Source organism: Danaus plexippus, assembly GCF_018135715.1.
Source record: "Danaus plexippus chromosome 18 unlocalized genomic scaffold, MEX_DaPlex mxdp_35, whole genome shotgun sequence".
NCBI lineage: Eukaryota > Metazoa > Arthropoda > Insecta > Lepidoptera > Nymphalidae > Danaus > Danaus plexippus.
In genome coordinates, this window is record NW_026869854.1 from 1565483 (window position 1) to 1582944 (window position 17462).

The 17462-nt window shown below is 30.4% G+C and overlaps 1 protein-coding gene across 4 annotated transcripts in view; it reads left to right on the forward strand.

Moving 5' to 3' along the window:
• Nucleotides 1–17462, forward strand: part of LOC116773266 (neurexin 1) — a 77710-nt gene that overhangs the window by 43262 nt on the left and 16986 nt on the right. For all 4 annotated transcript variants that reach the window (XM_061528631.1, XM_061528632.1, XM_061528633.1 and 1 more), the window contains exons 6-10: nt 9008–9157; nt 9839–9999; nt 12657–12683; nt 16067–16225; nt 16537–16689. In XM_061528631.1, the coding sequence (XP_061384615.1) occupies nt 9008–9157; nt 9839–9999; nt 12657–12683; nt 16067–16225; nt 16537–16689 (650 nt within the window). The remainder of the gene's footprint in view (nt 1–9007; nt 9158–9838; nt 10000–12656; nt 12684–16066; nt 16226–16536; nt 16690–17462) is intronic.

Consider the following 17462-nt stretch of genomic DNA (forward strand, 5'->3'; position numbering starts at 1 on the left):
ACTCACCTATGAATAATTTAAAAGAAAAAAATATTTTTATCCGTGTAAAAAGACACAAGCTACAAAAAATATTTCTAAAACTGCATCAATTTTAAAACCTAATTTTCTATACATTAGATTACTAATCAAGAAAAGCTATTGAGTATTTTTAACTTATTTATACCTTTAAATGACCCAGCAAATACAAATCGTAATATGGTAAACCATACATACATTTACGTTTGTTTAATGATATACAAAAAAATGGTACCAAAAAAGATCCTGAAGATAAAAAAAAATGTATATTGTTGGTAGTCATACTTTTAGATTAATGTTACCTTCCAAGCTGACCTGAATCTCAATAAAGATAACATTATTGAAGTGCGCAGGCTGCATATGTAATATGCATAGTAAATGTACATTTATACTCATCCTTACTTCATTAAAATCATAAAAAAGACATTTAAACTAAGTTAAAGTTGATTGTAATAAAGTACACTTCTAAATGAAGCGTTGTGAGCATTTTATCTTGTTTATATTTTTCTTATATTATTTATATTATATATACGGCGAGCCTTTAACGTGCGTTAGATTAGTTAGATAGGCCCCTTAAACCTACACTTGGATCCCAGGCACTGTTGAAATTCCTCTCCCTGCAACGCGATGGACCCGGCATCCGCACGGTGAATCCATGGAATGCTGAGAGGTTTCGTCTCTATAGTTGTTCGTGAGTCGAAATATTCCTAATTAAATACATATTTTGACCGAGTATATCAGAATATGGCTAACTTAATCGATGTTTATCTTTAGTGCAAGTCTACCTATTTTATTTCCTGATATAAAATATTCTACAATCATTGCTACCAAACTCATTGACATTTCCGAAAGTTCCTTTAAATTTCTGTTCCTAAGTTCCATAGACTTGTAAGAACGATGAAGAGGAACTAACGAACTAACTTATTCATGAATTCATTAAATGCATGAAAAGTTTTTGTCTTAATAATTGATTAGAGTTCATTAGAACACAATCTTAAAAGGATTCCTTTCGAAAGTTGAAAAAAAACTGTAATCAAGGATTAACAATAAAATGTTTGCGTTGTACAAAAAATAACAATTTGATTTTATTAACTTAAGCCTTTTGAATTTTTTGCGTTCTTTGGAACACATTTATGGATCTTAATATTGCATCTGGTTAAAAACAAAATACCCACTGAGATGAGACTGTTTTCCCTGCCTCAGGTTCCTGATTGTAAAGATAAATATTAAACAGACTATTTAAATACGCAAATTCTGGAAAATCACGTTCTAGTCGCAGTTGAACACTGCTGGTGGCATGACATTTTCACTCCAAATTACATATTTTTATTTTTAACGAAATAATTACTCAATATTGTTTTAATATTAAAGAAAATATGCTCATATGAAAGTCTCTGCATTTGTTATTGAAGTATTACATGAAAATTTAAGATAACCTAAGCCTAAATACATTTTTAAGTCATAATTAATTTATATTTCTAAATCTAAATTTTAATAGTATGTGACTGATTGATACCAGTATTTTTTGAGTATCTATTATGTGGGCGTAAAACAAAACCCCAATTACTGTAACGATATTTTAATTTTCCACATGATATACATGTGGATAAACTCCATCACGTCATAACACTACGGTGAATGCTTGGACGATTGTCTGTAAGTCGATACTCGAAGTCAGAACGAATTGCATCGAGCCAGAGTTGAGTCAAAGAGGATTACAGTAAGTTATCATTGAGTACATCGTAACATGATCACAGTGACGCAAAGATTAAGATACCATATAGATGTTGAAGTCTCTCTATAAATGTTGAATTACAACTCTGTAAGTAAACATGTCCATTAGCTTCTATTATTTTTATTTAGTTAATTTTATTATTTTTCTTTCTCAACACAGTGCAGGTGGTAGATAACGTCGCAACGTGAAATCCAAACTCGAGTATGCAATTCGTAATTCATATTCGAAAAAAATATCATATTAACTTTGTAAAATTTACATCCTTTTTACAATTTTTCGGATAAAAATGTATATCAGTCCACAAAGCTACGGTAAAACTATGGCGTCGTATATGACTGTCTTAGTAACTATTTATTTTCTTATACTACATAACAAAATATTTTTTAAATTATTAATATACAACAGGTAAATTATTGACATCCATAGCGAGAAGCTGTGTTCATCTTAAAAATCATTGATTTAATTTTTAAAAATAGTGCAATAACTTTTTTTTAACCCCCCACGCAAAAAGAGGAGTGTCAAACGTCGTTTGACGTTCCTGTCTGTGTGAGTGTATATCTATTTGTGGCGTAAGTGAGTCGACCGATTTTGATGCCATTTTCATTATTTTAAAAGCCAATTTGCTTGCGGCAGTTCTTAGCGGTCATGGGTAAATATTACAACAACAAAAACAACATCCAGAAGTTGCAGAGTATGAGCTCTTTCCCAAAATTATGTATTGAATATTATTAAGATATATTCACTTTGTTTACTCATATGACATCATCGAAACAAATAATTCAAAAGTAACTTTTCCTCAGGATAATACTATTCATATTTTGACGTCAACTGAAGCACGGAAACCTTATTTAAATGCATTATTCCATTATTATATTCCAGTTAGACTTCAAAATATCAAATCATCACCTGCGCTTAAAGAGATCTAATTTAAATTATAAATGTAGCTAGCACGAACTAAAGCTGGGTGATGTAAATAGTAGTAATAATTAGCTTAAGATCCCTTGTCTTCATATTGCGTGGACTGATTGTTTTTAAGACTAAAGGTTTTCTCTTTTATTTCTATCAATATTTTTTTCAATAAAAATAAAATTACCTTTAATCATTAAAATAAGAATGTTAAATATTAATCAAAACACTTCTAGTAGCAAATGTGTCCTTCATTATAATTTCATTTAACTGGAGACGGCGCTCTCAGACAAGATATAAATCAATTCTAAGCTGACATCAAAAAGCACTCACGAAGAATTTTCCCCAAGTTTCATACGTCAGAGACTTTAGTGAAAAGATGCAATTTCATGGAAACTTTAAAAGATATCGCTCTAAAATTAATATTAAATTAATCCTATAAGATGAAAAAACCTTAATAGATAAAAGAATCAGATTTAAATCATCGAGAGGATATACTATTTCTAGGTCACAGCATCTAGAAATCTAAATCGAGATTTGAAGCAAAAAGATCTTTGACCGTTGGAGCTCCGGTAATGAGGTGCTCCGATTCCTTATCCTCTATTCCAAATAACGAACGGATGATCCCGGGGTAATGTCTTTTTTATCCGTGGAAATTTATTTTATCCGTAAACCGCTGAATTTTAGTTTTTGCACTTCCAAATCTCCGTTTCTGCCGACTGAATTATTTTGTGTTTTATCTGTTAGGTCTCGTTTGTCTTTATGAAAGTTATAGAAACTTTTTTGTTTTCGCGTCGAATGCAGCCTTTAACGTTGGCTCTTTGTTGGTTTATGAAAAGTTGATTATCCGGATAGAAATGACGTCTAAAAGTTCTCTATCTTTAAAACCTTTCTAGAGAGAAATAATTCCGCTCAACGATTACACCACAAACGACTTATAGTACATTATATTATCTCGTCTCCAGGGAGCGTGCCAGACACACATTGTTGTCTCAGATGGTTACTTTATAATACTTTTAAAAGAAAATGTTTTTCTATCGCAATTTCTAATATTAAAAAATCAAATCAAAAATATTTGATGTTTCGGTATATTCTATTTGATAGTTGCAGTCCCTTTTGAAGTTTATTTGAACAGATTCAGTATAAAGGTTGTATATTTTTTATCGGACATATGAAACAATTTACATAACGAAACAGGTGGTATACGAGGATATCGCGATCACAGCCAACATTTTTGGACACATTCCAACATTGTTTTTACCTGGAACAAAACATTACTCGGTGTTTTTTTTTCAATCCGATGCAGTCACATTTATATTAATCAAACGGAGTACCAATTTTAAAATCGCCACATTCTTCGTGTGACACGACTCGCACGGGATAAGTTTCCGGTCTCCGTCATCGCGCCATTTCCTGTCACGAGCCGCCATTACACGTCACGGAAATGGCCGCAACTGGAGGCGTTCGGAAATTCGAATTGGAATCATAGAAGCTTGGACGTCTCTGGCCGTACTATAATATTATAGTAAACAGTGTGCATTACATACTTTTGACCTCCTTTTTAACCTCTATATTAGTTTTTTAATGTTTCAATAATATTATTCATTAAAAAGATATAAATTTTTTTAATTTGGCAGACAAAATAATGCTACCGATAAATATTATGTCAGTAAATGGTAACTTGATCTTTTAAAGGGGAACTGATTTAGTAACAAACGTTACATAGCAAGCGCTTTATGAATAGGAACAATATCTGTTGTAATAATACTCTTTAGAAATTTTTTATTAGTATATGCAATACATACATAGTTTTTCAATAATAAATGTTTACTTATTTCATATCAAGGTGAACAAATAAAAAAGAAAATCTTTTTGTATCGTTTTATCTGTCCGGAGTTGTCTCTTAATTGGATTTTCAATTTTAGGTCCATGACGTAGTGGATTGCAAATGGCGTTTTTTTCATCCTATCTGATTTTGATGTTTCTTTTCGTTTTGATATTTCGTTTCAATTAACATTCGATTTGATTTTTTAATGAATATTTTGGTATAATTTTTCATGAAATATTTATACAGAATTTTTGCAATGAGCCGTTCGAATTTCTAGTAAATATAAATAAGACCAGTTTTTGACATTATGAAACTTATAAAATATTTTTAATAATCCTTTGCTTACAAACCCTTTATGTATAGGTTATTTGTTTATCAGGTTTTATTCTTCTCTTTTTATAAAGTTCCTTCGAGATTGTAATTTTTCTTTGTCCTTTCTAATTTTGTATGGACATAGCAACGACTACAAAAAAAAAAAACCCTTAACTTTTATGTACACGTAAAATTTATTGACAAAAAGGTTCCCTTAGCTTAAATGCTTGCACGAATTGAAAATTTCTCAATTAGAAAAAAAAAACCTGAAATCACAGTCTGAGACGAAACCTCTTAGCATTCAATGGATTCACCGTGCGGGTGTCGGGTCCATCGCGTTGCAGGGAGAGGAGCTTCAACAGTGCCTGGGACTTGCGACCCAGGTGTAGGTTTAAGGGGTCATCTGATATACAACACGGATATCAGAAGTAGTTGCGTCAAAAAGTTTTTTTACTTTGACAGAACTGAAAAGTGGTTTGTAAAAAGGGTTTGTGGTTGTAGTTTTTAAAAGCGTATGTGTAAAACCATCTCAGGATCTTCGGATAAATTTATTTATGTTATTTATTCAAAGTTAAATGAAACAGAAAAGTAATTAATAACGTCTGTTTGAACACACCTGTCACTTATGTTATTATATATGATTTTATCTAACCGATGCTATAAAATTTCTTATTTTCATCATCAGCATTTGATGAATTTCGCTAAACCAGCGTTTTTTAATTTTTTTTTTGTCATTGATGACAAAAATTGATGTAAGAGTTTAAAATTCTTGAAATTTGGTTATAAAAAAACGGCATTTTGGACTTATTTCTGTAGTCAAAAGTTTGCTTAATGTACTTGATTGAAGTACATAATTCATGGTTTGGACCTTTTGAATACATTGCCGTTGCTGGAATCTCTATGTTCACCTAATTAGATACAGAGAATTGAAAAAAAATAATGTTTTTTATCTTTCACCCAAAATATTTTTAATGGTCGTTAAAAAGGTTTACCAAATTTTATATTTTTCAATATAATATTAATAAAGCTTTAAATAAATGCTTGTCAAGAATACTATATAAAAACTCTTTATTAGGGATTTCGGACAGTTAATATACAGATTTGATTAAATTTCATCACATTTCTGTCTCATTAGGGCAGCTGAGAATTACCAGAATAAGATTCAAAATGTATTAATCGTACAAACACAAATTCCACTTTTCGTTATAATTGAATGAATATAACGTTTGTGTGGCGAGCTGTAAAATAGATTTATATTAAGTGTAAAGTGAATTGGGTATATGATAATGTTTTTAAATTTCCAATGATTCTTTTGTGAATTATTTTCGGGCGAGCTGTTGGCAGTCACGGGTGGTGCGCTTCGTACATGGTTTGATGTAAAAGAGATTTATTCCGGATTACACTCGTTATATCTTTGTTGTATCATTTATTTTTAGAACCGCAAATTTCGTGTGTTATGTTAGGGACGACATCGTTAGACAAATATAGAACAATTTAAAATGAATGGAAGAGATATTAAAAAAAATACGATCTAATTACTTTATGGAAATCACGTTTAAATGTTGAGACATGTAATTGTATTCAAATCATGGTTTAAATAACCAAAAAAAAAAAATTTCAAGTTGTAACTACATAAAGGGCGGGTATAAGAGAACTTTAAAACTGTCGGTGTTGAGTTAATACTGTACACACTTACTAAGGTTACAGGTCAAGACAAGAGTGCTATTGGTTTCATGTAAATTTCTGTTGTTTTAACGTAACACTTAATTCTATTGCATATTTATGATTTCATCTAAGCGAGTGTTGAATATATATGGGAGTATGCAAATTGAATAAAGTCTAAGTAACTTTAATACACACTTACTCGGATGGACACTCTATATTCTATCAAATGCTACATAGCTTATCATGAAAACCTTACTAACACAAATATTAAAGGATACATATGTGATTGTTTGTTTGTTACTTCTCATCTCGAAAATGTATAAGCTGATTATGATATTAACTAATAACACGTAACTTAAAATTACGTATTACGATTACGTTTAGACTAAAAAGGACGAAAATCTTAAGAAAAAATAGTGTGGAGTGTAGACGTTATCATTATATATAATTTTTTCAATAGCATTTGACAAGTATATATGCTTTATTTATATAGAAAAAATTAAATATATAACGTAATAATCAGTATATAAGGAATACCTTTTACCGTTTATACATAATAGAACAACACAATACTCATTTAATAATTAAACAATGCACGTCTTAGAAATATAAACATTGCAAAAGAAATTGGCAGACGTAATTTAATTATAACCTGAAGACATCTAAGCCATATGCAATTAGTGTGCGAGCAAGTTTTGTAGAACATCTGACTATTAATTGTAAACACTATGTAATTTAATTTCCCAGCTAAGTCTCATATAACAAGCGTTTATATTAATCCAAATAAAACAAAAATATATTTTATATAAGGGAAATGTTGCTTAATGTATAAGAAGATCTCATTTTATAATTACGCTGTTTATTACGTCGGATATATTCATTTAATTATTCTCTTAGAATTTTTATATGTTCATTGCGTACAGTAATTCTATAAATAAAAACGTTTTGTAAAATTCTAACTACACTTAAGAATTCTTAGCATAGTACCGGCGTATCTTTTATATAAGATTCCCGAAAAGCATGAGTTTATGTAGATTTTTGACGGTAAGACAGGGTTGTAGTGCTAGTGATGTGCTTGGTAGGTACTGCAGACATACCTACGCTGCTGCAATCACTTACCACCTTGCATCAATTTTATTTCATGTTACAAGTTTTTTTTAGTCTAGTTTGTACCGGGAGTTTGAAAAGTTGACAAGGACATGTTAAATAAACTCTACAAGTAGGTGGCCCAACTTTCGAAGGAGGTCAAACAATTAATGCATCTTCACTCAAGGCCTGAAAGAGACATCTAGCAAGCGGGGCCAAACAGTAAATTTTGTAAGTCTTCCAAAAAGGTGTTTGGTAATTCGAAAATTGGATCTGGATTCTTAGTTAAAATGATAGCTATGCAAACATTAACCAAAATAACTTGTTCATTGCTTTATAATACATTGAATTTATGGTTGTAACATTTAAGGATATTTATATAGGATATTATGGACCATATGCTATTATTTTTACGGAATCACCCATTTAAATTAATTTAACATAATTATAATTCCGTATTAGGAGTTCACAAAAATGTAAGTAACACCGTGCTTCAAACTAAGTGTAGACGTAATGATTTTCGCAACATAGCCGTTAGCGTATCACACCAAAGTTAGTTGGAAGTTGCAGTCATTAATCAATTCCTCTTTCAGATGTTGGTTGAGTTTAAAGACGATTAAAACTGTATGAAGCTACAACTCGAAACGTAATTACCGCTCGAACTACTATGAATGGGTTTGTTCGTGTTTTTAAACAGCATTAGCGTTGATTACGTTTAAAGATCGTTCTAATAACGGGGGCGGGTTTTAAACGTCCGTTGACTCTTAAGTTTTATTCTTCAGTTTAATTAATATATGTTATGAACCGTTCGTAATAAATTAATCGCTGGTTAATAAACATTAATAAAATTTAACTGTCGGTTATAAAAATAATGAGATTTTATGAGTAATAATAATTTTTCATTGGACTGTTAAAATGTTATTAACACCGTATATTAATATATACCGCAGGTTATTTCGCTGAGGACAAAAGTTAACACTTTTATTATTATAATATATTCTTAATGAGGATTATGAAGGTAATTACACCGTAACGAGTTCTTTACGTTATGCAAAATAACATTCTGCATCCTTTGTAATAAGAAGAATATTAAAATTGTGTTTTAAAAAACGTATATTTTTTACTTAATTTTACATAAAATAATATTAACTAGTAAAAAATTCCCTTCCATTAAATCGCTTAATAAATTTTGAATATAAAAATTAATCAGGATGTTTCAGCGTTTCAAAGGAAGATTTCTCTGTTTACAAAGCCTTTTTTATCGTGTTATAACATTTTACGGAAAAGGTAGCGTACTTTATATTCACGTTTGAATAGTTTTATAATGAGAAAGTTTGAGAAAAGTGTGTTCTTGGCTCTCTAAGAACAAACATCTGTTTTCCATTGGTACTGCAGCAGGTGATAAAGCAGTGAAGACTTATATATATGATATAGCCTCTAAAAAATATTTTTTGTTATAGACAAAGCTCCTTCGGAGGCTACGTTCCGAGGAGCTGAGTTCCTCTCGTACGACCTCACTCAAACCGGCGGCGAACCCATAGTTAGCACTCAGGATACAATCTCACTCTACTTTAAGACGAGACAACCAAATGGACTTCTGTTTTACACTGGTGAGTGAATATCATTGTAAGTTTTAAAACATTACGATGAGTTATTAGTTTGCTAAAACTTTAACTTTTATATGAAAATAAAACTTCCCAGGATTAACTATATTTGTTCAATCGAATATAATATGTGTTATTTGGAGTAAACAGATGAGTTGTGATTTAATTTCTATACCAAAATGTCATTTCTGACGAATATCTGTCGTGGTCTTTGTGTATAAAACAGTCAATGAATTGAATAATTATTAAAATACCTTGATTGTAAGCAACGTTGAATGATAGAATATTAGGAAATCACTTTGGAAGTATTTGAACGAGAGATGGATTAGGAAGTTTTTATTTTACTAAATAATAAGTTTCAGGAGGAGTCTTCTGGACTTTTATTAAAGGTGAACTTAATATCTGGTATATTTGTATTTTTTTATATGTATAAAATTTTTCAGTAGTTTAGAGATATATTTCAATGCATATAAAGTTAAAATACAAATAAGACGTTTAGATTACTTTTCAGCAACCGAGATCCCGAGAAGATTGTATGAGAGTTTTGTCATCGACCGAAACGGCATCAATTGATATTTTGGTTACATTATATAAAGACAAAATATATTGATTTAAAATAATTTTAACTTCGCCGCTAGTTAAAACGGACCTGTAAATCGTATATAGGTGATAACATGACGTGTGCAGGTCATGAAGCTGATTACCTGAACCTCGCAGTACGGGACGGTGGCGTCTCCCTCACCATGGGTTTGGGGAACGGAAAGCAGGAGATGCACATAAAGCCGAGCAAAACACGCTTCGACGATCACCAGTGGCACAAACTGACAGTCAGGAGAAAGATACAGGAGGTAAAAGACCAACTCATTATACTCGTTTAATAACTACATAACTGTAACCTTGTACAGCATTTCTTGGAGACTTTTTTATTGAAAATAAAAATACCTTATCCGAATCATGTTCTCCTTGTTTTTGAACGCTTCAATCGAATTTAGTTACTATCAAACGTCTTCCGATTAATGAAACTCATATTTTGACTATCCCGTATATCATCAAAATGGCTCTCCCTATACATTGGTCTCTGTTATAAATGACTAAAATGTGTCCTCTCGAACTGAATGAAGATCTGATCAATAAGCTTCAGAGATTGCTGACTGTTGATAGTAGGTTTCTTTTTAACTTTAGAAAAGAAGTCGATATATTTTGTTCCTGAGTCTATATATAAGAAATAATGATTTGGCTTTAAAAGTAAAAACATATCAATTTATACACAGTGTTATAGTAGTCAAATAATATTTTTATATACTAAATTACATATTGTAATCAAGGTTAACAAACACGAAGAAACTTAAATATATTGAAGTATCCCTTACAGTGATTGATTTGTAGGTAATATATTTATTTAATATTATTACCTAAAAACGTAAAGAAATAAAATAATTCTTAATGTGTTTCAAATGAAACGAAACGTTTATTAGGTCAATTTTATATTGAGACTTACACCTAGATTTTAATTAAATAACTTAGGAATACGCTAGTTAGGTCATTAAGCCTTAATATTCCGTTCTCCCAAATATAATTGTGGGTTCATTGAAAATTCATTAATCGGTACTGTGATTATAAAGCGGCTTCAATGAACCGATTACAAGATTTAACTTAGGATTCAATAACGTTTCCCACACATTTTTTTATATGGAAATTATTTATCGAACGTTTTTGTACTATGTTTTATACAGATTTGTATGAATTATTAAAAAAAAAAATTAATAATTGCACTCGTTCCAAACTGTATCACACACCTATCCTGCACGTTACGGTGACTGATGTCAAAAAACAAACGCATCTATACTTACAATAACTCATATGTCGCCATGTTTATTTCACAAAAAATACATATATAAAATAAATATGAGATGCAACGCCTCAACATAATAATGATCGAGAATGTAACGAACGTATTTAAGTGGGTTTATAACACCTGCTTCGGGGTTCATCAATATTATATTAGAATAATTAAAATAAAATAAAAACCTTATATTAAAATAATTTATCAATAAATTATAACTTATGTTAGTAAAAGTTTGTATATAATTACTGTGATACATGCAAATATCGCATTGAGAAGTTACAATCTTATTATATAGTAACAAAGATGTGTTAAATTTGTTTAAGGGTCAATTATTCAACAGATTTGACAACTTTTTTCAACATTTTGTACATGGAGTCTATTGATAGTTTTTGTTGGTTATTTAGTTAACTATAAATTTCTTGTAAGTTCATTAAAGATCTTTATAGAATACCCAAAAATTGCCTAAACGTTATAGTTTACCTCTTACCTAAACTTAAAAGACCTGCATTACTGAACTGCTTTGATTTAAAGAAATAAATCAAATGTTTTGTAAAAAATAATCTAATAATAATAGTTTCTTGTTAAAAGCTAACTTTATGGAATACAGCAATTTTGTACAAATGACTTTTCAGAAAAACGGTATCATGCAAACTTTATCGACTTACGAGGAAATGTGAGGTCGATTAAAATGTAGTAGGCTGAGGGTGTATTGAGGGTGTGAGGGTTAGGGTTAGGAGTTGAGGGGAAGGGGTGAGGGGGGGGTCACACGTGGACGAATTACAACTGATAGTGTTGTGTCATTAAACAGATCGATATACTTAATGTATTTATTTTATTCAAAAAGAGGTTTATGGTCTATACCAGAGTGTATTGTCTAGTAAAGCTGACTTTTAACAACATTTATACAAAAACACGAGGTTTATATTTATAAGGACACTGTTTTTAGCGAATCAATATTTGATGAAATTAAATAAGAAATAGCTTTGTTTAATGTCATTATCTCATTTGCATCCTTTATTCGATCCTGAAGTACACTCAGATAGATAGATTTATGTTATGTTGCTATTTTCAAGTATACGTTATTATATATTTTTTATTATTATCAAACTCGTTAAATCTCATCAAATAAATATTAAACCTAAATGTGTAAGGGGTGTTTTGTTACAATGTATTTAGGTGGGTTGAATAATTCATATGAAAATTGCTTTAAAATATTCCATGATTTCAATACTACCATCAAGACGACTCCTATATAGTTTGTGACACGAGCCACAGTTCATTTATACTGTATAATTATTTGTCCGTATTTGTTGGTATCGATAGCAGCTATTAATTTTTTAGAGCTACGCGAACGATTGCCATAATAAACCTCATTTACAGCAAAATCGATACATCACTTTCACCTTGAGGAATGACAACTTGTAAAGTTCGTTTCAGCTTAATAATGTATAAACACAATTTATGTTGGAATTATATCGGAAGATTTAAACCTTTGTTGTAAAAATATCAAGTTGTAAACTGCAGTTTGAGTTAAACTGTTAAATAAATTACAGTTGAATCTTATTAAATATGCTACTTATGTTAATTAGAAGTTTCAGAAACAGTTTGTTTTGAAACTTAAATCTAGAGCTCTTTGTAAGATATTGTGTCTGTCCACAGATTACACCGTTCACCAGCTTCTGTCGGGTAAGTTTTAGAATAAATATTTTTATTCATTTAAATAAATAAAATTAAAGGTTTCGAAATAAAAATCAATTTAAATATGTGAATGAAAAACATTGTACACTCGATTCAGAACCAACAATGCTTTATATTACGGTTGGACGAAATATATCAACGGATTCATGAGAAGTCATCTAAGTTGTTCCATAAAATGGCGACGAAATCTTATAAAATCAAACTAAAACACAATTCGTACTGTGTATTACTATATAGAGGTCAGTTGTGAAGAGTTACAATTGTTGGTGTAGAAATAGATGTGATTAAAATTTTGGGTGCCACGACAAGCTCAAGTGACATTTATAAATACGAACCATCTCGACGCCTTGTTGGGTATGAAAAGGTTTACAGCTTACATGTCACCTTCTAAAAAACTATCGAGACGGTTCGTTTGTATCACGAGGGATGGGGACGTCGCTTTCTATATTTTCGGTAACTTAAATGCATCATTCACCTGACTTTTGTGATGTTTAATAAATCCTAATGAGATTTTATTTTAATAGTTATAATATTATAGTTATGTGGATTTATATACATGTAGTGTGTAGTGTGGTGTTACGGTCTAAATAGTGAAATACACCGATTTAATAACACGTATTTATTATATAACGTTTTATAATTTTCTTATATTTAGTTTTACTTTAATTTTGTTTTTATTATATAAGTTAATTGGATTGACTTATACATTATACTCACATTAAAATTAATATAGTATGAAAAATATGTTAAAAATTATAAAACATCGAGATGATTTAAATTCTTCAGGTCTGTGATACAAAATATTTTTAATAAATAATTGAATAAAAATTTCAAATTGTTATTCATCAAAACTCAATCCATAGATAAGAGATTTAGTTCTAACGCTTGTATAAAGTTTCACTATCTCCGTAAGCGTTATACCGAAGTTTCTAAACTTGCACAACTTTCATAATGTTTATTTTTTGACTTTGCAACTTTTAATATTACTTTATCTTAGATAAGCGAACGGACGTTTTTTTCCTTCAAATAGGAAGAATGATTTATAAAGAAAAATATTTGAATTTTACAGAAAAAAGACACTTAAAATATATAACAGTATATATGTATGTATGTAACAATAGCCCTTGAAGTCCGCTCAGGTTTTGAAACTACAAATAAATACTTAATCTATTGTGTAATTTTAACATATAATTCACTATATTTCAGAAATCGGTTTAAATTTATGTCAGATCAACTATATATTGGTGTGATATTTGAGAAGTTAATAATGAAACGGTCGTTCCATTTATATAATACATAAACTTTAACTGCCATAATAACGATATGTGTTTGAACGCGAATAAGTTGTATTTATTAAGCCTGTGTCTATTTGCTCCTTCTGTGCAATATCGCTCGACAAACATTAATCTAAGGAGAGCTGTGACACTATCTCGCTTCTGAGAATTAGTCGTAATCTTTTGTACGGACAGCATACATATGTGTACATATTACGATTGATTTTGTTTTATAATAAATTACTAACATTGTATGTGTCTGATATAATAAAATTAAATTTGTTATGTTGTCTGTCCATGGCAGTATTATTTCTGTCTAAAAATATATGGTTTACATTCTTGACACAGATTAAAAAATAATATATATTGTACCTTTTTATTACACTGTGGCGCGACCTACGAGAGAAACGACCCTCAAACAGTGTAGCATTTTGATATAAAATTAAGGCAAACTCTTGTGTAGGTAATTGTTTGGAAATTCATTATAAATTTTACAAATTTTTATTTTGATAATCTTGTTAAATCAAACAACAAACAAATACAGAAGCATAGTATGAAACGTTTACTTGTACTATAACAATGAAGGATCGATTTATTTTAGAACATTCTCATGGAAATTCGATTCAAATCATGCATTTCATATAAGATCGCGTTCGGTGGTGCAATTTTGATTTAGACAAGATATCAGACAAGATATATCAGTGTATAGAGTAAATTGTCTTCAAAGAAATACAACTGAGCACGCGACTGGTGTCATGTAAGAACAGGCAGGCTGAATTCAATATGAAATGTTATTGATTGCTTATATAACAATAAATCTCTTTACATAAAGACACTTTATTTAATATACAAAATTATCTTTCGTCCGAGGCTTCGTTCGACAGTAATCAGGTTTATTTCAGCCAAGGACCTACTTAATAACTATTACTTTTATCCTATTTCAGATATATCTACTAGTTATATTGATTGGACATTGGATAATCGAATATATTGACAAAATATTATAATTAGAATAAAGTTCATATATTTTTGAATGTCACATAAAATGTTTTAGTAATTTTGTTATCGGCTGTTATGTTTGTTAACTTAATCGAACCATTTAAGAAGATTTCCTTGCGTGGTTTCAACATAAGTAGGACCTTTGCCGAGTCCAGACTTGAAAAAAATATTGATATAGAGAATAAAGGTTTTAGAATTTAATTTACTAATATATGATTAATCCTAGTTGAATTAGTTCGAGTTAATTTAGTTTCGTTTAAGTAATTATACATTTTTGGGGAAGTAATTAAGTACGGTCATTTAATGTTGTCTGAAAGAGTTAGCAGTGGCGTATCGCATCAGACCTTCATTTCTTAAAGTGGCTTAAGTAGCTTAGGGGCAAAAGAGTTAAGGCGCTATGTGATCTTATCTTATAAAATAAATTTAGATACCTTCTTATATATTTAATAGTCTTATTTACATTAAATATACCTGATAAATGTATGGATCGTTTTATATAAATCAAATAATATTTCAATGAGATTTCTTGTTTTAAGGAAATGTCTATGGCAATTTGACAAAACATCTGTTTGATCCCTTAACAGAACCGACGCGGTCCCGAGAGTTTATCCAATATATTTATGTATAATATCTCCGAAGCAATCTTACTAAACACTCCTAAACCACGTCGGATATGAAAAAAGTTTGCTATCCGTAACAAAAGTTAGATAAACGGCATCTCCCCTCATCTTCATGTTTTACTTTCCCCGACATGATATTCTCTGGACTTTCCTTAATATAATAAGCAATTTGTCTGTATCACTGACACTCCAAGGCTCAAGTTTATTTTGTTAAAGCGGAGTGGACGTCATAACATTCATCTTTTTAACGCGAACGCTCCCTTTGAAATGTTTCTTCAAATTTTTAATTAAGTTGTTGTTTTAAGCTGCGACATTGTAATCAAGTAAAAAATTCATAATGAATTCATCATCACGGGAACTTAATTCTTGTGTACTACTTCTACTGCTACTGCTTGCTGCTAGTTTAATTGCATCAGGGTCATGGGATCGAGCAGTAATGTAGAATTTCTTTAATCTTCTGCTTATGTCACATGGTCAGGTGTCAGCTGTAGTAGATGACGTGTACTCAGAGCATTCCCACGTGGCTGGATCCTTCACAATGCTGGCCAGCTCGAGGGCCCACGTTGGAGGCTCCTTAAATGCACGAGCACTTCCAGGAGCCAGGGTTCATACCAACTTCATAGGGTGTCTAAAAAAGGTAAATTTAGAGGTATTAACAATAACTTGGATTATGACTGTGGTATAAAGCATCTAAGTTATATTTTTCTCTCCCGGATTAAGGTTCGGAAAGACGTTTATACTCAGATATTTTTTTATCTCATGTCCAATATTGGCAGGATAAAGAACTTTGTTTGGTTACATAAATATCTTCACCGTTGAAAGTTATTTAAAAGCTAATACTTTTAGGTTGTTAGTCAAACTGTTAATGATCAGGAACATTAGAGCCACCGCACTATTTCATAGATTCATAGCAAAGCCTTTCCGATTTAAGTTAATTTTTTGTACCAGGTTGAGTTCTCAGCGGACACGCTTCGTCTGAACCTCATAGATCTAGCTCGCACCGGTAGTAAGTTAATCACTGTGACTGGACGCCTGGAGTACGTTTGCACAGCCACTGATGCAGCCGATCCTGTCACCTTCGCTACCAGGGATGCGCATCTGGTGAGCCCTCAGATCATATTTTTCATATATATTGTACAATTTAAAAGTCGGTGTTTTTATATTTACTCAAAAATAGATAAAGAGATATTCTCTAGTTAGAGAGATATTCTCTCAAAAATATTTTCTTTACAGTGACACTCAAAAAATTGTAAAAATGATGTTTAGTTTACAAGTTTCGTATACAAGTACGTACATAATTTTATTTTATTTATATATTTTTTTTATTTATTTTTCTTCAAATATAGGTATCGTTGCTAACTGTGCATGAAAAAAAGAAAATTTAATTTTTGACAAAGATATATATAGCAAAGTGAATAATTTTTTTATTTAGAATGTCCCGTATTATTCTTATATTTCTCATATTCTTATAAAGCTATCTATTTTATATAATCTCGTCAAAGTAACTTCTGTAATCGTTCAAATAAAGGTAACGGTAGTTCTAAAATCTCCTAACATTAGCGAAACTTAAAGACATTTCTTTAATCTTAATATTGGCTTGTTCAATTTTGCTCAGTGTAATTTTGATCGCGATGTGCTTAAAAATTTGTTCCTTTTAAGTTAAGGTCTTGATGTAACTGGTCTATTAAGATTTGAGGTAGCTGGAAATTTGTATATATTTATTTGTAATACTTTAATTAACAATTATAATAAATTAAACATTAATTAATGATTCTGAATATCCAAAACCAATATTAGTGTCTTCTAGCGTCTTTTATTTCCATTAACTTTGATGTTACAATCATGAAAAATAAATACTATACAAAATTAAAATT